Source organism: Brienomyrus brachyistius, chromosome 21, assembly GCF_023856365.1.
Source record: "Brienomyrus brachyistius isolate T26 chromosome 21, BBRACH_0.4, whole genome shotgun sequence".
NCBI classification, from domain to species: Eukaryota; Metazoa; Chordata; class Actinopteri; order Osteoglossiformes; family Mormyridae; genus Brienomyrus; species Brienomyrus brachyistius.
In genome coordinates, this window is record NC_064553.1 from 19,721,416 (window position 1) to 19,748,716 (window position 27,301).

At 37.0% G+C, this 27,301-nt stretch overlaps 1 protein-coding gene and 1 long non-coding RNA gene across 5 annotated transcripts in view; both read right to left on the bottom strand.

The window, feature by feature from the left end:
• Positions 1 to 26,849, bottom strand: dhx9 (DEAH (Asp-Glu-Ala-His) box helicase 9). Of its 4 annotated transcripts, none has more exons than XM_048990142.1 (28): positions 26,776 to 26,849; positions 25,931 to 26,056; positions 25,712 to 25,852; positions 25,522 to 25,627; positions 25,095 to 25,222; positions 24,752 to 24,900; positions 22,910 to 22,956; positions 22,482 to 22,618; positions 22,139 to 22,228; positions 20,032 to 20,193; positions 19,715 to 19,792; positions 19,445 to 19,636; positions 18,376 to 18,517; positions 17,075 to 17,157; positions 16,803 to 16,959; positions 16,498 to 16,595; positions 12,874 to 13,087; positions 9,167 to 9,261; positions 8,497 to 8,570; positions 8,217 to 8,369; positions 6,811 to 6,971; positions 6,417 to 6,528; positions 5,179 to 5,340; positions 3,766 to 3,893; positions 2,546 to 2,775; positions 2,294 to 2,409; positions 1,867 to 2,067; positions 1 to 1,378 (listed from the first exon to the last, which is right to left on the bottom strand). In XM_048990142.1, exons 2-28 carry the CDS (start codon positions 26,039 to 26,041, stop codon positions 1,096 to 1,098), a joined length of 3,750 nt encoding a protein of 1,249 aa, XP_048846099.1. In that variant the 5' UTR covers positions 26,042 to 26,056; positions 26,776 to 26,849; the 3' UTR covers positions 1 to 1,095. The 4 variants fall into 4 exon arrangements, with proteins under 4 accessions (XP_048846099.1, XP_048846103.1, XP_048846102.1 ...); XM_048990146.1 differs by lacking the exon at positions 26,776 to 26,849 and adding an exon at positions 26,732 to 26,751; XM_048990145.1 differs by lacking the exon at positions 26,776 to 26,849 and adding an exon at positions 26,597 to 26,719.
• The window catches only part of LOC125717175 (uncharacterized), a 52,759-nt gene that overhangs the window by 9,509 nt on the left and 15,949 nt on the right, over positions 1 to 27,301 (bottom strand). The window lies entirely within an intron of this gene.

The window sequence follows — 27,301 nt, forward strand, 5'->3', positions numbered from 1 at the left end:
TCCAAAGAAGGCCAGTTTTATTGCTTCTTTAAATCAGCACAACAATTTTCATCTGTGCCAACATAATTCCAAAAGGGTTTTCTAATGATCAAGTAACCTCATAAAATGATAAACTTGCATTAGAAAACACAACATTCCACAGGAACACAGAACTAATTGTTACAGATGGGCCTCTGAACACCTATATAGATTTTCCATTAAAAAACAGCTGTTTCCAGCTATGATTATTTACATCAACAATGTCTACACGGTATTTATGATCAATCTGTAATTTTAAAAGACAAAAAACTTGCTTTTTTTTCGAAAAGCAACAAAATTTATGTGACTCCACACTTTCGAAAGGTAGTGTACATATTATACAAATACATTGTTTGTAGAGCTAGTTACATGGGAAACAAGATTCTGTACCTAACGATTTAAAATGGATAAGAATCTCAGAATTTAGATACTAAAAAGTAAATATGGATAATGGATATTTTTGCAAAGAATATTTCCATGTTTTATTAAATTATACATGTTTTCAATTGTATATGGAACATTAAGCGTGCATGGAAAGCCAAGTTTGAAACTATGACAATATTGAAATATTTATAAAGTAGCCATGGGAACAGAATATTCAGAAATCAAGCTGATAAAACAAAACAGGCTGACACTTCCAAATAGAGCACAAACACAGTGCGGCCATGAACAACAAATTCCAACAGAAATTTTCTTTCTAGGTAACTTGTACAAAATTTCCCCAAAAAATTTAACTGACAGCACAGTAAAGAATTTTACACAGAGGAAAAGAAATTCCACATTTGTAAAGTAAAAAAAAAAAAAAAAAAAAAGCCTGATTGTGACAAATGTGAGATGTTACGCTTCTGCCACAGCACTCATGCTTCCATTATGACAGTGACAAAACCTCCAATAAACACATGTATATGAAAATGAAAAGGTGTTTTTGTCCCAACTTGTATAAAAACAAAAATATTTTAAAAATAGTTAAATTGTTTTGAACTACCTTAACATATGTTTGTATAATTTATCAGCAACTAACAGAGGAGAAGGAAAGCTTTGTACTTGTGAAACTTCCTTAAATTGTTCACCTCCTCTTCATCGACCATAGCCTCGGCCCCCACTTCCACCATAGCCACTGCCACCTCGGAATCCTCCCCAGGACCCCCTGTATGCTCCTCTACCTCCACCCTGTCTGTACCCACCGCCTCCATAGCCTCTCTGGTACCTGGTGGCATAACCAGCTTGGAATCCTCCCTGGTATCCACCCTGATAACCTCCCTGACTCCCCCGCTGGTATCCTGCTTGGTATCCTCCATGAAATCCTCGACCACCCCTGTCAAAACGGGGCATCTTAGAAGGCCGAGGACCATCTCCAAATCTGATTATATATATATATATAAAAAAGAAAAACAAATCGATTAATTCAAGTTAAGTGGTTCTTTGATTAATTGACCCAATTGATTAAACAGGCAAAGTGACAGTGCAGCAGCAGTGACATCTACTGTACAGTGATCATTTAACTTTACTAACCACAGAGAAGGAAAACAATGATCAAACTGATCTTTGGCATTTAGTGGGACTGGAAAAATCAGCAGTTTCAGGTCTGCTTTTGTACATGCAACAACAGAACATATACAATAAAATGACATTTTGTTCATTGGAAATATAAGTCTAGTAAGAAACCCACATACGAGTTAATCCGAAGCTTTTTTACTATACTTTCAACAATATTTTTGGAATTGTGCCACAATCCTAAGTTTGTCTGTATCATCCAACCATTTTCCATAATCACACTAACCCAGAAGCCAATACCATAAAGCACAGTTAAAAGTAAAAAAAAAAAAAAAAAAAACTATAATCACTTACCGTGAACTGGAAACCATAAGGTTCAGGCCAGCTGATGAAGGTTTAGAAATCAGCCGTATTAGATTCAGCATTTTCTGGCTGACAGGGTTCATCTGCCGGATATACTCTGGATCTTTTGTGACATCTACAAGAAGGGCTTCCATGCCTGCTCTAATAGCTGCTATGCAGCCCGCTGTAGTATGGGGTATTTTAAGCTTGATCCTATAAAAGAAAATACTTAAGTATATCATATCTGTACAGATTCAGTACAGAAGTGGCAAATGAAAACACAGCAATCAATGAATAAGATGATAAATTAACTGCAAAATATTACAAATAGGGTCCACAGTACGGGGGTTGGGAACCCCTACTCAAAGACTGTGGACATCAAAAGTCTGGGAATCTTTTAAGGAAAAACCAAATGTTCCATGACAATGAATGTACATACCAGTCATCGAGTACAACAATGTCACCCTGGGACAAAATTTTTTTTGATGCAAATAAAATTAGCTGTGTTGGGCTGACCAGAGTCATTCCTTTGGCAGAAATGGCACGTGTCCGAATCTGTTCAGAATTTTGACAAAAGCACAATAAAAAATTGTCATAACTAAATCAAACCCTTTATTAGATCCTTTATTTTGCAATAAAAGTGACAGCTATACATTTAAATACAGCTGCCTAGTATCTGCTTTGAACTCACTTTTTCTCCAAAAACAAAAAATGGTCCAGGGTACTTCATGTCTTGATTGCTGAAGGGACAGTTTACTGAAGACTTGTGGATGAGGGCATTACGTCCCTCAGTGGTGAGGATCTTCCTTTTCTCTTTGTGGTAGCAGACATTGGGGTACAATCCAAAGCTCAGAAGGGAAACCACCACATCCAGATTGTTGTCTGGGTCAACATTGCTAAACACCTGCACCATCAAGCATTCTGTGTTGAAAAAGAAGTATTTTTACAGACCAAATGATCATAACTCCTAGTTTCTTGATTCACTCGTTTGACAAATAGATGCTTACGGATGCGTCACTACATTCATAAAAGTGATAGGTGTAAGCATAAATGTGGTTAATCATATTATTTTTCTCTCTCTCTCTCTCTCTCTCACACACACACACACACACACAAGCAAAATGTCTACAGTGGCCAGCCAGTACTAAAACCAAATGTATTTCCTGGGGTCCGGGCAATACGATAAATGCTGCCGTTCAATCAACTACTTTTTTCTCTTTTAATGTAGCAAAGGGATTAACCATTTAAAATGTGAGCTCTTGGGTTGAAATCCCAGGGCCTGGGGGCCCTATAGGTTAGACTCCAGGGGCACCACACACTGGCTAACCCTGTGTTGTCACCCCCAAACAGGTTTAGATCTTCACGCATACAATGTACCTGCACGCAAGTCATGACAAATAAGTTATCCTGCTGACACGATCAAGTGTCTGACGTTTCCCTTTTCTTTGCCCTATGTGGTGCTGCTTCAATGGTGCGATTTTTCAGTCTTAAAATTTTGCCACTTTGTTTCTCACCCCTACAATATGTCTGTGAAATTTAACAAAGATTTAAAAAAAAAAAAAGTAACAGTTACTTACTGTTTTGTGAAGCAGCAATAAGATAAATCAAATACTTTTTGAATTATGACATTCACAAGGTCAAATGTCTGTTTTGACAACTCCCTTTGCTGCCACTAAACAGTCACTTCAGTTTTGGAGGGATTTGTCATAAAATTGAATCAGTTCCTCACATATACAAACAGTTTCTGAATTAACATTTTAATAAGCAAAGCTTTTGTGGCAGCAGATTGGGGAATACATATGATTTTAGCACCAAAGTCCAGGAAATACAGTACAATTATCAGAAGATCATTTCCATCATATCAAAATGTTCATTGAGAAAGACACCAAAAAAAAAAATGAACCACCTTACCTTCAGGAAACCCAGAATTGATTAGAATATCCTTCAGCTGAACTTTGGCTTCCCATGTCATCCTCAAAGTGGACATGTTCAGCCGTTTGTGGTCACAGAACCGGATTTCTGCATCTTCCCCACCCATTCTAAAACCAAGGACATGGCAACAAAACCACAGCTTGATTTTTTAAATTATAATATTGCATATTATTTTTTAGATATTGCCTGGTTCTACAGTAATTTATACTGAACAAAAATATAAACGCAACACTCTTGTTTCTGCTCCCATTTTTCATGAGATGGACTTAAAGACCTACAATTCATTCCAGATACACAATATTACCATTTCTCTCAAACATTTCTCACAAATCAGTCTAAATGTGTGATAGTGAGCACTTCTGCTTTGCTGAGATAATCCATCCCACCTCACAGGTGTGCCACATCAAGATGCTGATCTGACATCATGGGTAGTGCACAGGTGTACCTTATACTGCCCACAATAAAAGGCCACCCTGGAATGTGCAATTTTTTGCTTTATTGGGGGTCTGGGGACTCAGAACCGGTCAGTATCTGGTGTGACCACCATTTGCCTCATGCAATGCAACACATCTTCTTCGCATAGAGTTTATCAGATTGTCAATTGTGGCCTGTGGAATGTTGGTCCACTCCTCTTCAATGGCTGTGCGAAGTTGTTGGATATTAGTGGGAACTGGTACACGCTGTCGTATACGCCGGTCAAGCACATCCCAAACATGCTCAACGGGTGACATGTCCGGTGAGTATGCTGGCCATGCAAGAACTGGGACATTTTCAGCTTCCAAGAACTGTGTACAGATCCTTGCAACATGGGGCCGTGCATTATCTGTCTGAGTGGCTGGTCTCAGACGATCTTGGAGGTGAACCTGCTGGATGTGGAGGTCCTGGGCTGGTGTGGTTACACGTGGTCTGCGGTTGTGAGGCCGGTTGGATGTACTGCCATATTCTCTGAAACGCCTTTGGAGACGGCTTATGGTTGAGAAATGAACATTCAATGCACGAGCAACAGATCTGGTTGACATTCCTGCTGTCCGCATGCCAATTGCACGCTCCCTCAATGCTTGTGGCATCTGTGGCATTTTGCTGTGAGACAAAACTGCACATTCCAGGGTGGCCTTTTATTGTGGGCAGTATAAGGTACACCTGTGCACTACCCATGATGTCAGATCAGCATCTTGATGTGGCACACCTGTGAGGTGGGATGGATTATCTCAGCAAAGCAGAAGTGCTCACTATCACACATTTAGACTGATTTGTGAGAAATGTTTGAAAGAAATGGTAATATTGTGTATCTGGAATGAATTGTAGATCTTTAAGTCCATCTCATGAAAAATGGGAGCAAAAACAAAAGTGTTGCGTTTATATTTTTGTTCAGTGTATTTTAACATAACCAACCTAGCATCATCCCAGGCCTGAAAGGCTGAAAGAAGAGCCACGTGGTCTGAGAAGCGGTAGCCGGCGAAATTCCTGTGAACAAAACCGAGCCGCTTGCCCTCACTGATGAATGGCTCTGGGAAACAGGTGGCTGCTGAGATGGTGCACATTGCATCACCAACACTGAAGAGAAGAAATGGAAAGCAAGAATTGTGATGGCAATGCAAACTACTAGCATGACTAATTAAGATGTTATTCCTCATAAGCATTTCTCTTCATTGCTTAGTGTCCCAAAGATAATGGTGGGCATTAAGAAAAGCAAGCTTGCAAACACACAATTTGTCAAAAGCTATTACGAATTATACAAATAAATTATAATTTTATTTTAAATCCTATTGCCTTTGTATTTATACACCAGAAAATAACTCAAATTTTTCAGCTAGATATACTAGACCAAAACCTTGCTGAGCTTACACCTTTATTCTGTATGGTCTAGGTATCCTCCAGCTCTCGATCCATGTGGTTTTTTATGACCATTATAATCTGAAACACTACAGCATAATTGTTTATTGTTTCCGGCACAATTGTACTGGCATTGAGAGATCATCAGATGTCTCAGCTGTACCACTGAATAAGAGGTTATAAGACTATTTCAAGACCGGGTGCAAGAATTTTAACAGCAGATCATCGGATCCATTCAATTACACTGGTTTGTGTTTCCTTTATAATTTACGGTGTACCAGAGATTTTATGATGCTGATCGCAGAAATAACTTTCAGGACCAGAAAATCTTTATATACTTATTGCAAAATGGGTAAAACATGGGAATTTCGCAAAACACCGGTGAACAAAAATCTGAGTATAAAACAGTTTATGGTTGTATTTTATGAACTTTTTAATGCTGATTTATAAATTTAGAATCAAAGTATGCTGGCTGATATTTCTGAGGCCAAATACAGCAAAAATATGGTTTAATCGTGTCACTCAAAATCCTTGCATTATAGGCTAATTGTTCAGATATTTGAATTCAGCAAAATGCACCTATTTTGATCTGGGAATCATTTTTGTGGGAAAAAAAAAATGTTGACCAAAGGTATCTACCAATAATAAACAAGAACAGAGGTTTTGCTCATTAAATTTATTTTTACTAGAAAAAATAGAATCTGATTTAAACAGACTAAACCAATTAGCTGTAGCACTGAATATGACTATTTTAAGAACCATATTAACAGCAGTTCATCATCTCATTTAGAACTCACTGGAACAGGCATCCCATAATCATCATCTTTCCCAGTCGGGGTTCAATAGGCAGCTTTGCTAGGATTCTGCCCAGAGGGGTCAATTCATCATTTAAATCTAATGCATCCAGCTCTGCATAGAATAAAGCATAAAACACAAAATCTTCAACAGAAAAATTATTAAAAACCACACACTGTCTCTGCAGTATTTATAATTAAGAAAAATATTAGCAACTAAAATCAAATTGTTAGTTCTCTTATGGTGAGCATACATAATACATATCATATATACAAATATGTTGAGCAAAAGGTTTCACCTACAAACTGTGCCTCTCAAAGTGCTACGCCTCAATAACAGCATAAAATGATGGAAGGTTAGGGTCTGGGTTCACCATGATCCAACAAGAAATTGTACCTCTCAGAGTGTGCTCAGCCTCAATAACAGCATCCAGAGGAGGAGGCTCAATGGCCTTTGAGAGAAACTGTCCAATACCGCCTAGTCTCAGCAGCTTGATGCTTAGGGCTACTTCATGGAGAGGTGTCCGAAAGATCTCAGCTGTCATGTGGGTTTCCAGTCTATGACAAGGAAACAGCAGGGGGTGATTCAGCATAACACTATGAGGAAGCATTTTCAAATTAGTTGAAACAATACAATGCTTTTAAGTGGCTTTCATTGCATTATCGTTATAGTAAAAAAAAAAAAAGTGACAAAGATCTCAACCACTGTAATCTAACATGATCAAAGACAAACGAATGACTTCAGCACTGTATGTTTAAGCTTTTAACAGTTAGAATTCAGAGTGAGAATTTTTATGTTCACTCAATATAAATAATTTCATTATTTAATATAAAAAAGCACTATAAGATATAATGCTGGGAAAAATCAATCTACAAAATGTAGGATGACATTGACATACAACTTGTGGAAAGGACTAATCCTATTTGCATGTTTCACTTTTATTGGTGTACAACTTTCACTTATCACCTTTTAGAAGACAAAATCTGAATTTGACAGAAAGCAGTTGTTTCTGTCAGAAAGTGAATTTGAAAAAATGGCCACTATACAAGCCAGCAAAAATGTCACTAGTAATTATTGTGGCAAACAATGCTGGAGAACAGAGGTTTTATAAGTGCAATGAATTGTCTCCTATGTGCTTTTTGACAAAACCTGGCATTTTCATTTGATCTTATTACTCAGCTTCATGTATTGCAAACCGACAAAGAACAAAAACCACAGACATCTACAGAATTATGGCTGCTAAAATGAATCTCACAGGCCAATTTGTATCCAATCAGCACATAGTAGGGGAAACAGCCAATTGCAGACCCTGTTTCCAGATTAATCCTCCACATAACCATTTAAAAATCTAAATCAAATGAGAATAGGCATAACTGTTCAGGACATGTTTCATCAACTAGCACTACTAGTGATCCAGTGTTTTTTTTTGTTGGAACTTTTATATATATTGTTTACATACTGAAGAAAATAAGTAAATCAGTGCTATTACTGATAAATCTATGCAGATGCTTGACTTCATAACATTTTCATACGACTCAAGGTTACATATCTTGCGTATGTTGATCAGAATGTTTCATAATAAATGTCAGAGAGATATGAACCATCTACATAAAACGTGCCTTTAAATACAAATCATTAAAGAAAGGATAATGACCCTGCAAATACAACATACTGTGATGTACATAATGTAAAATCAGAAAATGCAAAATGTAAAACATTCTGTGCATGCTTTTACTAGTTATACAGTGCTATTAGGAAAAGTTTGCAACACTGCACCTTTGAAAACCAGTCTGGTTTCCTACCTCTCAAACCGGGCCTGGCTACAGAGGTGGAAGCAGAAGCCAGGTCGCACTCTGCCTGCTCTGCCCTTCCTCTGCTCCAAGTTTGTCTTGGATGCCCAAACCGTGGCATAATTCGTCATATTGTTGTGAGATGTAAACAGCTTCACTTTCTGCCTTTAAAAAGAAATCAAAATGCTTAAAATTAAAGAAATAGGAGCCAAATTCTATTTGAAAAAAATTACTTGTTTACTCAAAGCATGCAAAACACAGCTTTAAATAGAATCTTAGAGCAGATACCTACTTGCAAGAGTCAATGACATAGACGACGTCATTGATGGTAATGCTAGTCTCTGCTATATTTGTTGACAAAATCACCTAAAACAACATCAAAAAATAACTGACAAACATACAAAACACTGGAAGCTGAATTAGCATTTTATAGCATTACTGGAGTGACTGGAGGCTTGTTATGTTCCAGTTTTCTGTACGTTAAGAGATCTGTGCCTCTGTCTGAGAAGGGGGTGAATAATGATCACTTCTGGGCTCTTGAGCAAAGCCTGTTACAATGCATTATGTAGTAACGCTTCATCACATTATGGGCTGTCACATGCCAAGTAACAATATACCGCATTCTTCAATTTGTTACATTCTGTTGAATCATTATATAATGCGGTAATATTAAATTATGTATTGTTTGTTACAAGGCTCTTATCCCTAACTGCTCCAGAGGTGCTGGATGCTTCCTGATGCTACTCTATGACTCAAAGCTTCCTCTCTTTGCTTTAAATTATTTTGCAAATGTAATTATAGATAGGTTGAGGAAAAAGTCCCATTACATTTGTCAGAAGTCAAGTACAGAACCATGATTAATTATTTCCTAGCTCAAGCCTGGTATTGTCATATTCCATCAAACACAAAACACCTTAAACAATGTAACCTATGCAAACTCTTACAAAAATAAACAAACTAACCTTTGTTACATTTTCAGGTACAGAGTCAAACACTCTTCGTTGCTCCTCTCTAGGTATTTGGGAATGGAGAGGGAAAATCCTGTACCTGTGGCTCCCTGAAGTTCAGAAAAATTAAAATTAATTAATATCTAAAATTATCACTCTGTTACAAACATTACGGCTTTTTGGTTAAGTGTTAGATTCGCTGCTGTTGTTAACACTAAACACATTAGCGCAAACAAAAATGGCTGCATAAACCAAAGTAGTTCTTGCTTCTTCATTGGCGTGGGAAAAGGCGGTTCTAGTGTTATTAGAGGGGTAATCAGCATTACCTGCAAAATTGCTACCGTTTTTCTTTTTGCTGCAATTGTTTTCATTATTACCTTTAAATTCTCATCTTTGCATTAGAATATAGTCCAGTTAATATTTTGATGGCATCTCGTGTGATACTGCTGCGCCATACGTTTTAAATTTACTACACACTGAATATTGAACAGAAGCTTGACATACAGGTCTGACAGTGAAAAAAATTCCTGAGCCTAAACTTTTTTTCCATGCCCGGGAGGTGAGCAGGAGTGGGGGTGTTGTGTATGCAACGCACTTTTAACACATAACTTGTTGGCCCCTGGGCCCAGATATATAAACAGCCTGTGTATAACCCTGATCATTATTATTGTTAAGCAGGGTCCAGGAGTATGCTCCTTTGTGACATTTTTTAAAAATAGCCCCTTAAATAATAGATTCTGGTGAATTTTGTGGAGACAAATGGACAACATTAAGACATGAGATGAACAAACCCAGTATAAGCCTATATTCCAGTAGCATCTTTGTGCAGAGAACCAGAGCTCTTGAGACCCTGGGCTTGGTATACCTGTTCAGTAATCCATCCCTGCTTTTAACTAGTCACTTAACTGCCCATCTATTGCTTGTATAGCATACTGAGACTAGAGATACTACAGCCATACCAAGAAAGGTCAGTAGGTAGCAATTACAGTACTCCAAAGTAAACTAGGAATTGATTAGTAGCCATTGATTAATGGACATGAACAAGGACACAGATTCATTTTTCCTTAACAAATAATTGCGAAATATACACCTTTTATTTGAAAGTTTTAAAACAGTTACAGTGCAACAATGAACCATATATAATAAATTACTTTTTGTTAAACACTAAAGTTTATTCAAAACAATTTGCTATTAAATAAATGATAGAATGCTAGTACAAAATAGAAAACTCTGGCAAGATGCCGTGTGTAACAAGATAGCTCACATGCTACCTCGAGACGAACAGATGTGCGAGGGCGAATTTATCCTCCGCTAATTTCTTTCATAAAGTGATGAGTGGATGAGCGATAGTAAATGACAGGTCATGCTCAGCAATGAAGGCGCACAAGCGAATATTTAAATTAGCCATGCAATCGGTAATTGAGGGTGGAATATCTGCTGTGGCTGTTGCCCCCAGCAAACGTGAGGTGTGTTGCATTGGTTGGACTGCTGCTTTATGACTAGGGTCTAATTTGTGCCGTGAGAGCACTTTTTTCCCGCTAGTTCCATATAGCAGCTTCCTTGCGCACAAAGTGTAGAAGCATGCTCCTGGTTGCCGGAGCTTTTGGCACCAGCATCCAAAGGGCTTTTCATCACTACCCACCTCTTCGATCCATTCCCAGTGCCATTTATTCCTTATGCCTTTATCGACATCTTTGGTGTCTTCCCCAGGCTTCATAAACGTGCTATCCATGACTTACAGTTTGCGTTGCCAGTATGGGAAACACACAACACATTCGCACGTGGAGTGACTGCTGAATCTGTATCAATCTGTTTGGCCAAGACCTAAGGCCAAACATTTGTAACCCATTACCACGAAATGAGTCTTAAGTCGCACTGGTAGAATTTCACCCATAAGACTCATTTCGTGGTGATGGGTCACATTTCCCTATTTCTGATTGGCTAGTAGTCCTATTGCTGGTACGGGTGAGAGTGAAAGCTGTGTTCTGAGCTGTGCCTCTCAGATATAGGGAGTATTTTCCGTACGTTGCTTAAATCATCCGAGATCAGATGCCTCAAACTCATCCGGGATAAGTCGGTTTTTTTTAACACAGCTGTGTAGTAGATAAGTGTAGCTAGATCCAATCACCCGAGATGATTGCGCACGCCCACGCTGCTTGAAAAGCCCATATATATTGAGTCTAGAAAACATGATTGGCAAGTCTTTCATAGGCTAGTAGAAAATGATGAAAGAATGGGCACGTTTTTTCACACCAGCAGAGCAGGACCTTTTGCTCAAGGGATACGTAGAATTTCAAGATTTAATATGCACAAGGGGTAACACGGCAAAAGCAGCCCAAACCAGAAAAGACGGCTGGCAAAAAGTGGCCGACAAATGAAACCCGGAAGTAGTGTTCATTTCATCCAGCTATAACGGACTTCAAGGGACCAGGCAAAACAGTTTGTTATATTCAAAGTCCGTTATATCCAGAGTTGCTGTACGCCCAGAATACAACTACAGGATTCCATTTACTCATGCCACACCCCAGTAGGCACACTTGTAGTATAGATTATTATATTGTATAAGTATACCTGACCAGATGCGTGACTATTAACAATCCTGAATATGAATATGCGCTGGATATCACTGGCACGTCACGCGTCTTGTAGGCGGACCCTGCATGTCTGTTATAGTCGAACAAAACTACAGCTAAAAGCAGCCCTGGGAACCAAATTGTTTGTCCGTTATAAGCGAAATTCCATTATATGCCAGTCCACTATAACGGGATTTTGTCATAATTCCAGATCAAACATAAGCACAATGAGAACATGGGAATGGGGTAAAGTGAAGTACAAGAATATACTTCAAACTGGTAAATATTGGTATGACTAAAGATTTGTAAACTGCGCAGGAGCAGCACAAATCTCTGCTGTGTCATTTGCAAGTCTTGTTATTGCTAAACAAAGTTAGAAAATAAATGGCTACTACTACACGGGATGCTGGGTTGCCTCTCAATGTTAGAATACAGTGGAAACTGCTTTTAGTGATCACGGTTACAGTGATCAACTACTTGTATGGATAAAACAGCTTGGAACAGAATCATTTCTGTATATATACAGTTTACTTCGCTTATAGTAGTCAAGTAGTTGGCTTACAGTGTTCATATTGGGGCTTTTATACATAACATATGGAAAAATTGAACTACAGTAATTCTTTTCAGTGCTGTAACTCATCTGGTTCTGGCTAGCTACCTGCTGCATGCACAGAAAAGACGGGGGGAAAAAAGTAATTTTCTCTCAATGACAAATACAGATCAAAGTTTCATAAACTGCCAAAAAACAACCCAATGAGATGCAGCAGCAAAACCACAATAAGTTATATTTTATATACAGTAATGTATACTTGGACTTGTACATTTCATACACAGTGCTATATTATAGCGTATTTAAGTTATACGGTTCAGTGATTTAATTTGTACAGTACGGTTATTTGAAAAGACATAAAGATAAAACAATTGGTTTAATACATATACAAAGACTATTAAATACTGGAACCACACAAACAGCATCAATGAAAACAAGCTCTGCCAATGACAACTGAAGCAGAAACCACAAATGGAGCTCAGCTGTTGCTCCTCACTGTCATGTCAGTTTGGATGACACGCACTTCCCAACAGAGGCCACGCGAAGAAAATGCACATCTGCACAATGGAAAAGACATTAACAAGTTTGTAGGTACTCACCGAAGTGTGGGTTCATTTCAAGGTGTTTCTGTAAGGAATAGATGAGGTTCCAGCCAGGAAGGAAGATGAGCACTGCCCCACTGACTTGAAGCGTTTCAATGTACTTCAGTAAAGCCTCAATCAATTCAAAAGAAGTCTCCTTTTCATTCATCTGGGCCATGGAGCATCTAGTCTCAGGACCATACTCATCTCCACAAATAACATTGCAATTTGTCTGAAATCAAGCAAACACAAAAGTAAAGAATGCAGCTTTATGTGAAGAACAGTGATATAGCTGTAAACAAAATTTTTATGCAGTCATGAAACACTAGTGCAAAAATGTAAAAAAACAAAAATCTAAATCATCATCATATTAGAGTTGGATTTTACTGACTGAGGTACAGTCAGCCGATACAAGATCATTTCAGCTGTTAGTACATAAGAAATTAATATCTTCAGTATTAGCTGGGTATATGTACACAGTGTGTGCGCAATACCTTATTTTGTACAATTTCATAAAGCATGTTCAAAGATCATTATGGTGCGGCCTACGATTCAACAGCAGAGGAACTGGTTGTGATATGGCCTACATTTATCATCCACATATCTGAGTAAAGCGAGTCACAACTTAAAAGGAGTTATACAACTATTTACAAACAAAAGAAGGTGGTAAGGAATAGGGCAACAAATAAAGAACACAAAGCGGGCTGTATCGCTTTTTCTGTACAGTACCAAATAAACACCAGTACTTCTTCCAAAGAACTCCAGCAACGTAATTTATTTCTAAACAATAAAAAAACAGCAATAATTTAAAAAAGTGAACACAAGCAGAATTAAAATATCTGGAGTCCTTCTGTCCCATGAAACTTATGTCACACATAGAGAATCATGAGTGAGAAAAAAAAACAAGTAGACTCTTGTATCAACAGGTTTCAGCAATCAAAGTACATAATCTAATTTTTTTTTTTTGTCTGACCAAATATAATTCTTCTAACACTACAAGCTAGTACACAATTATGATTTGCCAAAGTCTCCATAAAATCCCAAACTGAATGAATGCAACTATGTAAGAAGCATCAATGATTACGTTTAATAGATATTTTTAAGCAATAACTGATTTGCACTCACTACTGTATTTCTATGTAACATTACTATGAATTAGTATCTCAACTACTTTTTATATGGTGGAAATGAGCTTCCGCACTTTTTGCACACTGGGGGTATCTAAAAATGATAATTGAGAGTGTTTTCTTGTGAACGGTATGTTTTGTACTATTATTGGTACACAGCTCAGTTACGGCTCATTGGAAAACTCGAGAGCTTTTTCATGGTAATTCATCTGCATAAATCTAAGCTTCTTTGCTTCAAGGTCATTATTCACCTTGCAATTAAATAAATTCAATTTCCATAATAAAATACACTAATAATATATATATATATATATATATATATATATATATATATATATGTGTGTGTGTGTGTGTGTGTGTGTGTGTGTGGGGGTGTGTGTGTGTGTGTGGGGGTGTGTGTGTGTGTATACTTGTAAATGAAACACTGACCTGCAACTTGGCCCCTTCTACGAGATAAGCACCCCAAAGGTGTATTTAAAAAAAAAAAAAAAAAAAAAAGTTTCAGTTTAAAAACGGCATGTGGATTTTTTCCCCCTGGCTCAAACCGAGCTACACAACACTGCTTCAGCCACTCAGCAACAGAGGGCTCCATTTTCGCAATGTAACACTAAGCGCAACTAACATTTATGGGCATGTCCAAATCCTTTTTGATATTTTGATGGTGGGGAAAAAAACACTTTGCACCAGCACAAGGCACAAAAAGGTTGCCCTAATTATTCAGACGTGCATTTTGGGATAAACCCATTTCAGTAGTACATCACCTCACCTTTAAAAGGCAGCAGCACATGATCTACAGCTATGGTTGTTGCTATTACAATGGTGTGTCTGCCCGGCAAGACAGATCGCTTTTCGCCTGAGGAAACGGATGTGCTTGTGCACAAGCTGAAAAAGTGGGAGCACATCATTTACAGGACCACCATTGTTCTAAGCCATTCAAGGTGAAGCAGGTATGGCATGAGTATCGAGTGTCGTGCACCTGTACATTTCTAAAACATGCCACTTAAATGCTGTTTAACAATGCTCCGCTCACTTTGGACAGTTTTTGTTGGTTCAAAGCGCAACGACACTGCGCTGCCTTAAAATAGCAATGCGCCAACAATGTGTCCCTTCACACACCTAAAAAACACAACTCCTCGCAGCAGAAAGTGGGCGCAAAACCATTTGCTATTTTGATGACGTACACATATGGCATGAATATGAGCAATGCGCTGGTACAAAACTAGGAAAACCATTTTGTGTCACGCTTTGCGCCAGTGGAAAATAGGGCCCAGGGGGTATACGTTAAGGATGGGCAATATCATATCAATTGCAACATATAAGAAAAAAAATCCCTACAATAATAATTAGTCATCTTGCCATAATACCGATACACGATGATGTACATGTGTGCGATGCACACAACTAAAACTTCAAAATATGAAATTTGCAAAAAGACAGGGACTGTTGATACTTTGCTTATCATAAAAAATACAATGAGAAAATGTAAATGATGAAATGAATTGATGGAAGCAGCAGCATTTTGCTTGGCTAAAAACATATTGTCACACCAAAAAGATGGTGTTAAATTGTAATATTTTTTATCATCATTTATATCGTTATCACAATAAATGCCAGAAAATATTGTGATAAAATTTTAAGTCTATATCGCCCATCCCCAGTGTACATGCTCATGCACTTGACAGGGAGGATGGAGAATGGTAGACCGGGGAAACATAAGGAAAAGGAGGACGAAAAATAGAGGCTGCTTGGGCTGAATCTCGTTATACTTTATTCACACATATGCCGATAAATACATTTCTATCGCAGGTCTATTTTAGCCACGAATGTGACGCTTGCGCTTGCTTTGTATACTGGCTCCGCTCTGTGAACTAGATACACAGACTGGGTGCTTTCTGTTGAAATGTTGAATCATTGACGTTGTGCTACTGTGGCAAGCTAATTCGGTTTTACAATGGACACACTGTACAGTATTTTCGTTTTTCTTTGTTTGAAATGGTCCCAAACTTTAGACATTTTTGTCTTTTTCTCTAACTTTCCTTTCTTTCCTGGTCTTCCTCCATTGCGGCATCAAATCAAACCTGCTACACGTAATGCAGCATAAGCACACTGTGCGACAGTAATAATCCTCCGAATGAAACACGGTGATCATTAAGCAGTACATAGTTATGCAGATTACACAAAGCATCGAAGCAAAGAATTTGCATCGAGGATTTTTTGCAATCGAGTTATTCGAATTACTCCATGAATCGTTGCAGCCCTACTGAATTGTATGTAGAAAAATATGCTACAGCTCAAAGAAAAAATTAATAGTAAAAAAAAATCCAAATAAAAAAAAAAAAAAAAAATTGTTGAAATAAAATGGAATGATCCTTCCAAGAAAGAGTCAAGCTGCAGTATCCTGATCCTTAAGAATGCTACCTGACTAATTGCTGCTTATCTAACTTTACCTGCTCCAATGAACTGATAAGCTTTACAGAAGGCATCAGTGACACAACTAAAATGTAATATACTTCACCTCATCATCATCAGCATCCACATCCTTGTCCTTTTTTTTTTTATCCATTGGTGGAGGAATAAATTTGGTCATCTGAATACAATCCTCTAAGAAATACTCTGGGAAAAAAATGTTGTAAGTTTTTTTTCCTTTCCTAATGATTTTGCTGAACACAAAACTGGGTGCATTTCAAATGTTTGTTGAAACCGAATATATATCATGCAGAACACACAAAAGTACATAATATCTTTAAGGTGATTTGTTTCAGAATATAAAGCGTCAGTTCCAAAACAATGAGGTGTAAATATAAAGCATGTAAATCTTACCTTGTACAGGGAATGTACGACCAAATACTTCAATAATTGGGCAGCTGAAAAAGTATTCCCGAAACATTGTTGTGTCGATAGTAGCAGACATAAGGATTACACGTATTTCTGGATAGGTCTGGACAACATCCCGCAGCACCACCAGAAGGAAATCTGTCTGCAGTATAATAATTACCATTTCAATCATTATGATCTCAAATGTAAAAAAAAAAAAAAAACTTTCAACTAAATGAAACATATATCCAAAGAATTATTAATGAAGGTGAACTTACATTAAGGTCTCGCTCATGTATTTCATCCACAATGACATGACTGATTCCACGGATACCAGCTTCGAGTTTTCTCAGCAGAACTCCTATAAATATTAGACAGAGAAGAAAGCAGAGTCTGACATTTCTTTTTACCGGAGTAATTATCCACAGTTATAAACTATGCGCTTGCTATCAAATTTCTTCAATCTGTTACATCAAAATTATTGTTGTATGGAAGCAATCTCCATGAACATTAAAAGTGTATATTGAGGGGTGTGAAATTTACACAGTAAAAAACAACTTAAGAAATTAAAGCATCATTAATTATTATTACCAGGGATTCACATAACTGGTACGCATGATACGCCCAATAATCAATTGTTTGTAAAAACACAAATGCGTACTTATTTTATGTGCATTTGCGCTGCTATGACAATACCTTGAATTTTAACCCATATTCCGCAAATGAAGTCGAGTTAGCATATAAAGATTAAAATTAATAATATATTGTTTTCATAACAGCATAAATGCACATAAAATAAGTATGCATTTGCGCTTTTACAAACAATCAATTGTTGCACGTACCGTTCTTAAAGGTGAATATGTACTTGCGTACCAGTTATGTGCACCCCTGATTATTACTATTATTGTTGTCGTTATTAATTTATTCCATTTATTGCTGTTTAAGTAAATAAAATGGGTACACAAAAACAGTAAAGGGAACAAAAACTAATAATTGCTTACTGCTTCATACAACACACTGTTACATCATCATATGTAACAAGTTTAGAAAAAGGCCAACTGCAAAAATTAGTGTAAAATTAATTACATTAAGTTACATAAGAACATAAGAACTATACAAACGAGAGGAGGCCATTCGGCCCATCAAGCTCGCTTGGGGAGAACTAAACTAATAGCTCAGAGTCGTTAAAATCTTATCTAGCTCTGATTTAAAGGAACCTAAGGATTCAGCTTGCACTACATTATCAGGAAGGCTATTCCATACTCTGACTACACGCTGTGTAAAGTGTTTCCTTAAATCCAGCTTGAAATGTTCTCCCGCTAATTTCCACGAGTTTGTGTATTTAAACTAATGCTGAAGTAACTATTTGTAATATACTATTTGTATTGTTACTTAGCAGCTGCTTTTATCCAAAGCCATGACAAATTGAGAGAGCAGGGTTAACCAGTCCCTGAAGGGGACAAGGGTCCTGTTCAAGAGGCCAAAAGTAGAATTACTCTGGGATTCGAAGTAATGACTTTCTAATGAGCAGCGAATACTAACCAGCAGGGAACTACTATCCACTTGGGAAGACACCTACCAACAGTGCAGAAGAGAATGCTGGCATGCGGCCTGGGAAGTATGGACTCAAAGCGCACGCTGTAGCCACAGCTCTTGCCCACATCTTCCCCGCGCTCAAAGGCAACACGCTCAGCAACAGAGACAGCGCTGATACGGCGAGGCTGGCAACAAAACAGAGACAAACAGGATCAAAGTGAAGCTTCAAGCAGCCTATCACTGAATCCCCACTGTAGCACTTTCTAATGATAAAATACTAATTATTCACTTATTTAAAGTACTGCATCTTTTCATTATCTTGGGACATATTGCACAAATAAGGGTTCAATGAAATAGCATTTAAGTACATAAGCAGTAATCAGAATGATTCCTGGTCTAAAAGGGATTACATGACATAAGTGAATCTGTGCCAAGGTCTGTCGGATTTTAAAAACAAAAAACTGAGTCTGAGGTTTCATACGCTCTTAGGATTGTACTATGTGAATATTAAGGACAAAACACACTCTTACTCTTCTTTGTCAATTTTTACACAGCAAAATATTTCTGCACTGATGTCAATACGATCATTATCATAACAATCAAGTACATTATTCTGTTAAAAAAGAGATTGTGTGTGATTGTATATTATACATATATAGCAAGAAAATTTAGATTCTAATTATTTCAAGAGGTTAAAAAGATGTCATTTCATACAGTGCTGCATCGGATAAGGGATGAGTTTTACATTTTATTTTTTTTCATTTTAATATAACACTAGATGTGCAAGAGAAATTACTAAATGTCTCACATTCAAAAAATAAAGAAAATTGCTCTATTATATAATGGATAAGCATCATAAATGGAAAGTATTGAATATTTTGAGCAGGGTATATGGGATAGCAACACAGGAAAACAAAGTATCAAAGAATGGAATAAACAGGCACATATGCAGTGAAATCGTTTAAAGAATTAGGCACAAAATTACATGGAACCTAAGATGTTCAAAAATCGCCTGTCAGAATGCTTCTACCTCATGATCCAACAGTTGAAGAGGAATACTTAATGAGTTGTTAAACATTTTCAAATCTGTTGCACATAGCAACAACATTCACCTGAGTCACAACGATGTTACAGTCTGACGCCTTGCCACTTTTAATGAATTCATCTAGAATGTACTGGGGAACTTGGGTGGTCTTCCCACACCCGGTGGCACCGCGAATGATGACCACAGGACTGCTCTTTATGGTTCTTAGGATCTCCTCTTCAAATTTCTTCACAGGGAGCTGCTGCCTTTCTTCGATAACCTATTAAAGTTAACACCAAAAGTCTGTACAACTTGAACAACATGGCAAACTTCAGAGAAGTTTAAGGGCAAATTGTACCTTTTGTAGATTTTGATCCTGCTCCAACTGGTACATTAGCTCTTGCATAAGGTCGAAACTGATCTGTTCCGGACTGCACTGGAAACAACATCAACATAAATTGAAATAAATTCACCCTCATACCTAAATAAAGTAACAGAATTCAAGAATAATAAAATAAGAATGCAGTTTTATGCAAAAATAAATATTCTTGACAGACAGGTTTTGATCATTACACAACCCACCATAATGGGTAAACAATTACATTATACAGAAGTACACTTTATTCATAGATAGGAATAAAACCACAGAAAGACCCAAAGAGTAAGAGAGCTTACTAAGGCTAGAGGGCCCTCATCGATGTTGCTGCTGGTCCAAGGGTTCCAGTTGACTTGAGGTGGTGACCAGGGCACCACACCGGCTGTATTCTGCTTCTGGGATGGTTCAAAGTGGGCCATTTTCCCCTGGACCAGGGACACGCTAGCGCCTGCACCTTCAGGCTGCAGGAGGGCAGTAGATTTTTAATAACTGGCAAACATTCACTCTTCATACCATCCCCACCCCCTCCAAAAGGTCTATGGCTTATTCCAAGAATGACCTCACTAAAGGCTTCCACTGTACTTGGATGGACAACATGTGTATCTTTTTAATCCTCTGGAGTCAACAGCATCATTGGCGATGGCACATATTCTCGTGTATTTCAATTCATAACTCGCTGAAATCTTATTATAGAAATATGAAAAAAGTGCTGACTAAATCCGTAATCTAACATCTTTGATGTCAAATTATAAACTTAACATAAATCTGATATATTTACAGAGGACACTAAGATTAAGATGAGTTTAATGCCAAAACAAATATATAAGACATAAACTTAATTCATGGCAAATAAATTATGATATTGAATGAAATGTGTGACCATGCCCTAGTAAGTGAAAGTGTGTTCTCTACCCCTAGAACCCAATGGGTTAAACCACAATCACAAAAATGACAAAAAAGTGAACAGAAGATTGGTGAAGAACAACAGAAGCGAAGTAAATAACCTATTAAAAAAATCCTTAAATTCCTACCAGATAAGAAACGGGGAAACGACAAATACAAAAGTGGCACTAACCCCTGCAGCATGATACAAAAACTGAAGGACAAAAGTACAAAAGAATGCAAACTGAAAAAACAAAGGTCATGAAGTTCAAACACACAAGTGATGAAGTCTGAAGAAAGCAAGACTAGAAAAATACACTAATATGATATTCAGAATGTCGAATCATACCAACTTATGAGTTTGACGTCCCAAAAGATTTTAGCACTTTAAATCTAGGCTGTATTTAATCTAAAATTTAAACTACTGGTAAATAAGTGGTACAGCCTTCTCTATCAGGTATAAATTTGTTCATTTTTTAACAACTTTTTACACTGACTAATTCCATCATTTGATTAAGTCATTTTAATGATGTAAAACATACACACAGCAAATCCATACAAATCCAAGTAATTCTCCGAATTAAAGTGTAAATAAATTCATGTCTCTACCTTAGTGGGACCACTGGCACTGGGAAGATACAGCTAAAAATTGACTGCTGTGCTGTTGACTGACTTTTCAGTTCTCGCACTTTTCGACTGCGTATGGCTGTTTTAGCAGGGAACTCTGTCTCGTAGCTTTTGTGCATCGTTTTGAAATGCCGCTCCAAATTGCCAAAGCCACGCTCACATTGCATATAAGACATATGGACTTGATGAAAACGATACGTTGTTGATCTTTTGGCTTCTGACATGTTTGTGTACTAAATATTTACAGTACACAATTAGTTGTACACCGAAAAATGAGCGTGCACACAAATGCATGGACGCTTGCGACGCAGATCGTGATTAATTGAGAATTACTCCGCGATCGACTGGGCACCCCTGATTCACAGCATCATGTGCTCTGCTTTAAAGTTTGTATTGTATAAGACTTGAACTGGCGACCATCTGATCACAGGCACTAAGACATACAGCCATAGAGAGGGTCACCTTTACTCCTTTATAAAATCCAAGTTTGGCACTTCAGAGATCAAGACCTTGAACACAAAGTTTTCAACACAAATTGAACACACACTATGGACAATGTAAAACTGTCCACTCTTTATGGAGCACCCTGAGGGCACCATTCATAGTGCTGGTTAATAATATAGATGAATTACTTCATTTGCTGGACTGAACTTTTGGAACTGCTGAATGCAGAGATATTTTAGTTAAATAAGCATAAATAAAGCAAAACAAAAACTACATCTCTAATTCAGAAAGGATTTTCATTCAAACTGAACAGACATCAAACTTAAAAGTCTTTCATTAAATATAGGTTTAAACTTAAATTGTCCGATTATAACTCATAACACAATGTAAATAAGCAAAAAAGGAAATACAACAAATTAAAAAACATGGGCAGATGTATAAAGCAAAACTTACCAGCGGTGGAATCTGCATGCCCAGTTCCTGGACCATGCATTCAAGCTGCCTCTGCAAATCATCTGCCATATTTACTTCAAAAGCTTCCATCTGTCAGATTTCAAGAAAACTTTTATGTTTTGGATTTTGACTTGAATGCATTTACAGTCAACATTTACATATATATTTTGTATTCATTTTGTTTCCTTCCCTTTCCCACCATTTTTTTTCTTGAAGTCAGTACCAGTACCATTGTAGGAAAGACTAGGAGAGCCCTCTTCACAGATGAAGATACACCAATGCAGCTAACCAACATCTACAGCACAGGGTTAAATCTTGCAATGGGAATAGTACTGTGACTCACCGTCTCTCCTTCCTTCTTCTTTGTCAGGCCTGTATATGCCTCAATGACACCCAAATGGTAAAGCTGCCGCACAATCGACAGAGCACAAGATTGGGCAGCCAACTTCTTGTTAGAACCATGCTCACGGGCAAAGATTTCTGTAATATTTAACATCAGGCCATTTAGTCAGCTTTGATCAGCCAATAAAATAACCATTCAGATTCCAGCATTTCAAGTACTAATTCAATAAAATTAAAAAATAAAAATATTTCCCTGATGGAACACAGCTACAGGCCTTTTTGACTTACGTACATCGGAGAATCAACCCCCAAGTGCGTATCTGGCCTAAGCACATATAAGCCACTGACTTAAGGTGATGGTAGACTAGTCTTAAGTGGAAGAAAAGCATACAACTAAACTTAATTTACATCTAAAAACATTTAACTTACTTCTGCCAAGTTGCCTTACAAAAACAGTCATTTCTGCAATAAAACTCCTGTAATAGAAAAATAAAGCAAAGTTAAGACATCAAGCATGCAGCAAAATCTATAAAGCAAACAAATGTAGCGAACAAGAATGCAGTCACAAACTAGAGGATAATTCAGAATCATATCACTACATCACAAACAATAAAGAAATTGCATTCAATAGTATACATTCCACAAATTCACAGATGCAAAGTCTCCCAAATACATGACAAAATTTTAGCTCAGACTTTTAGCTCAACAAGTCAAAGGACTTTGTAGAGCATTAAGGCTGACAAAATGAAAACCAAAACAGGAAAAAAAAACATCACTGTACAAAAAGATTTACAGACAGTATGATGTCATTTTTCCCATTACACCTCTACACATAGAATGAGAAAACAGTTCAGATTAATGGATTCTTAGGACCTGATGATGCCTGTCATTTGTCAGATCGTCAGAGAAACTAATGGATATATATGGTGCACCCTGCTAGACACTTACATATGGATATTCAGAGCATGACTGAGCTTTGAAATAGATTAGCATAACGTTTGTTTTTAAAAAAATGATACAAAAATGGTGGTTATGGCTACCTGTTATTCTATTGCAAACACGTACAGATTCAAATGTCAGCCAGCCATAAATAGTACACACTGTTCAACAGAAATGTGGCAATACCAAGAACATAAACTGAGAAAGTGAGTCATCCCTTGTAATAATCTATATACAAACATAAAATGAACACAGATTTTTTTCAGCTGGCCATTATACAAACATATAAGAAAGGCTCAGCAGGTAACAGAAACAATGATTAGAGTGTTTTCTTACTATTACAGCTGAATGGCTCTGCCATAGTTCAAAGGAAAGCTCAGAAAGACGATTTCTTTTCAGGATATAAATGTCAAATTTAACTTTTGCATAAGTTTATTTTTGCATGGCAAAAGTTCATCTTGAAAACTGCATTTTTTTTAAACTACATTTGGTTATTAAAAAACAACAACGAAGGGCTTGGACTAATAAATCAATTTTTCATAATGAAATACATATGTATGTGTACTACTTGTATATAAAACACTGACCTGTTACTTGGTCCCTTCTTGAGATAAGTCCCCCAAAACATTTTAAAGGATTTTTTTCCAACTAAAATGGAAAGTTTAAAGGTCTCTAAGTTACAAGACAAGACATGGGCAGGACTGGCTTTACTTATCCTGGTGGAAATTCTTGAGTAATGCGCCACCCCAATGTGGCACTCTAAGCCATGAACTTAAGATTAATAGCCTCATGCTCTGGGAGCCAATAAAATTAAACTTTATTGACCCCAGGATATTTTTTTTCCTAATAACCTACATTTAATTCAAGTTCATAACTACAGGACAAGAAATATAATCCTGACTCAGACCACAGTCTGTGACAGAGAAATCTTACTGGCAGAACTACTAAAGGAGGACTGGAAAGTCCAAGCCTGATGGGTACAATGCAGTACCAGGCCATAGTGGAGAACTAGAAAGTCTTCTGTTAATATCACACTAATCTATGAAGACACACGCAAGTCAGTCAATATGTATTTTATTTATATAGCACCTTCGTACAACAAATGTCACGAAGTGCTTCACAAGTAATAAAACAAAGACAATCAAACATCAACAAATAGCCTGTCCGTACATAAAAGCTTGCAGACACTTTTTAAAAGAGTCCACAGGTGGACTGTTCCACATTCTTCGGCAAACAACCGCCAAAGCTCTGTTACATCTTAAACTTAGACCTGGGAATAACAAGACATCCCTGACAAGAAGACCTGAGTACTTTAAGAAAAATTCTGCTGACCTGTTATGATCAGGACCAACTTGGCTGTATTTGTATTCAGTTTGATTTTTCTCCTTTTGGAAAAACTGGTTCAGTCGAGCTTTGGCATTCTCTAAAGTCCAATTCCCGTGAAGTCCCGCATTCAAATCAACCTCCTCAGACTCCAGCGTCTTCACACAGGGAAACAAGAATGTAAGGCAATTTTTCTTTTACTTTGTTTTTTTAAACCATGACTGTATATTGTAATCTCATTACTGTATTTAAACAGGTAATCATAACTATAAACATATAAATTAGCTATTTATAATTATAAATTATATAATTTATAATTTACTGATGATGGGTGAGTTAATAAAAGTCTTACTGCTTTTGCTTCTTGCTCCTCTCTCCTAGTGAAGTAGTCCTTTAGGTTAGCCCCACGATCTGACAGAGCGTCGCTGTACCCGGAATACCCCATACCGGCAACTGTTCCAGAGCTATAGCCTGATTTCTCTTTAATAAAAAGTAATAATAAAAATAAATTAACGCACACAAACATGTTTAACTAAAAATAAGAATTTTCCTCACATTTTTAATGAAAACTACACAAACACTACACAAAATAGATAATGTAATTTAAGTCAAGCTGATATGAAAACATTATTTGCAGATGAAATGCATACTATAAATGTCTAAAATTATATCAATAAAAAATAAGGGATATATCCATCTTAAAACCATAATAAACAGTTGCAAAAAAACAAGAAACAAAAAACAAAGACAATCCTGATTTTTCTTTAAAGAAATTATACCTTTATCAGCTTGGACAACTAAATGTGGGGGAAGAGGCCCATTTGCTGGCAGATTTCCAAACCCATCCGCTACCCCTCTGCTTGCATCTACCTCATTTACAGAGACCTATAGAAGAAGCATAATGACAAACTAAACAAATTATTTCACTTTCTTAAGAAAACGTGTTTTGAAACAACAGCTAAAACTAACCCCAATAGCAGGAACATCTGCAGCATTCAATTCACCAACACGGACAAGAAAATTGACAAAGTCTCTCGCTGCGTTGGCCTGAGCATCCTTCTTGTTGGTGGAATTCCCCATTCCAGTGTAGCTAAAGCCATCCACATGAACCTATGCAGAAAGCAGCATACGATATTTAGCATTTATTATAACTGTTGCATTTTATTTCTGATGCATAACTACTCTTACCTCACACATAAACTTCTGTCTGTTCTTGTTACCAACAGCACGGATTTCATAGTTTGGTGTTAATTTCTTTTTCCCACACCAGGCATAGAGGAAATTTTTTATGTCCCCCATCAGAATCCAAATTCCCTGTTGATTTAAGACGTGAAATAATCGTAAGGTGACCGTTACATAAATGTACAGAATGCTGTTTGTTAGGTTCAGGCAAGGGTCAACACCATGGTGAATTCTGGCGAACATTCTGATCAAAACGCGACTTTCACCACGACCATCGTATTAAAAAACGTATCTTGCATAGTTTTTTCTTAATCATTTTGCTACGTACACAGACGAGTTTTAGCACGGACACGTTTGTCCGTGTACAAATAGGTTAAAAATCCCTGGTTCCGCAATTTTGGATCGTATCCTTTAACGCAATCAGTGAATTATCTCACAATGCAACCTACAAACTCAACCTAACAAAATTACACCACGCCAGCAAATTACAATGAGACAATAGTCTAATGCAGCCAGAGTTCTAACTAATGTGCGACACAACCCGACTGAAACTGAAGCCAATTAGTAATTTAACAGGTGATCCAAAAGCGATGTTACCTGAGGTACCAAAATTACTTATTTAAAAATAGAACACCGCTAACCAGACAATGGTAAGCTAGCGCTGCCAGTTACCCATTAGCTTCCTAGGTAGCCACTACGGAGTACAACTTTCGTATCACATATTTTATATGTTAAAACGTCAAAATAAGTTTGTTAAATAACACCAGAGTAGTATTTTAAAATAATAAGGTAAACGTAAAAACATACGATTTACAGTGATATTTAACTATATACGTTTATGTATCACATACCACTTCACATCTGTACGCTAATAAAACATGAACAAACCACTTCCGGTGCACGCTAGATTGAATTACCGCGATACTTGAAGTCGCATCAACGTTTATCAGAGGTTCTTCTTTATGGAAGATTATAAGCACAAAAATTCAAATGGCAATTCATTTTGCAATTGTCAATTCAATATTCAACCAGAGCATGCATTTGTCATTTCAATATTTAATCTGTGCATGTAATTTGAAAATATATTCTGCAATCGGCAATTCAATGTGCAAAGTGCTTATGAAATCCTTAATTAATTTCATAATGTTTTGAATAAAAAATAGAATGACAATTCACTGAATTGCATTTCGTTTTGCCATGGGCTTTTTGCCTCTTTATTCAAATGGAAATTCATTTGGCAATTGTCAATTCAATATTCAATCAGAGCATGCATTTGTCATTTCAATATTTAATCTGTGCATGTAATTTGAAAATACATTCTGCAATCGGCATTTCAATGTGCAAAGTGCTTATGAAATCCTTAATTCATTTAAAAAT

Coding starts and splice junctions, on each gene's coding strand:
- dhx9 (XM_048990142.1), bottom strand. CDS start 26,041: ATGGGGGACATAAAAAATTTCCTCTATGCCTGGTGTGGGAAAAAGAAA. Junction 18,518..19,444: donor GTAACATCGTTGTGACTCAG/GTGAATGTTGTT, acceptor TTTTGTTGCCAG/CCTCGCCGTATCAGCGCTGT. Junction 3,894..5,178: donor CAGGCCTGGGATGATGCTAG/GTTGGTTATGTT, acceptor CCTTGGTTTTAG/AATGGGTGGGGAAGATGCAG.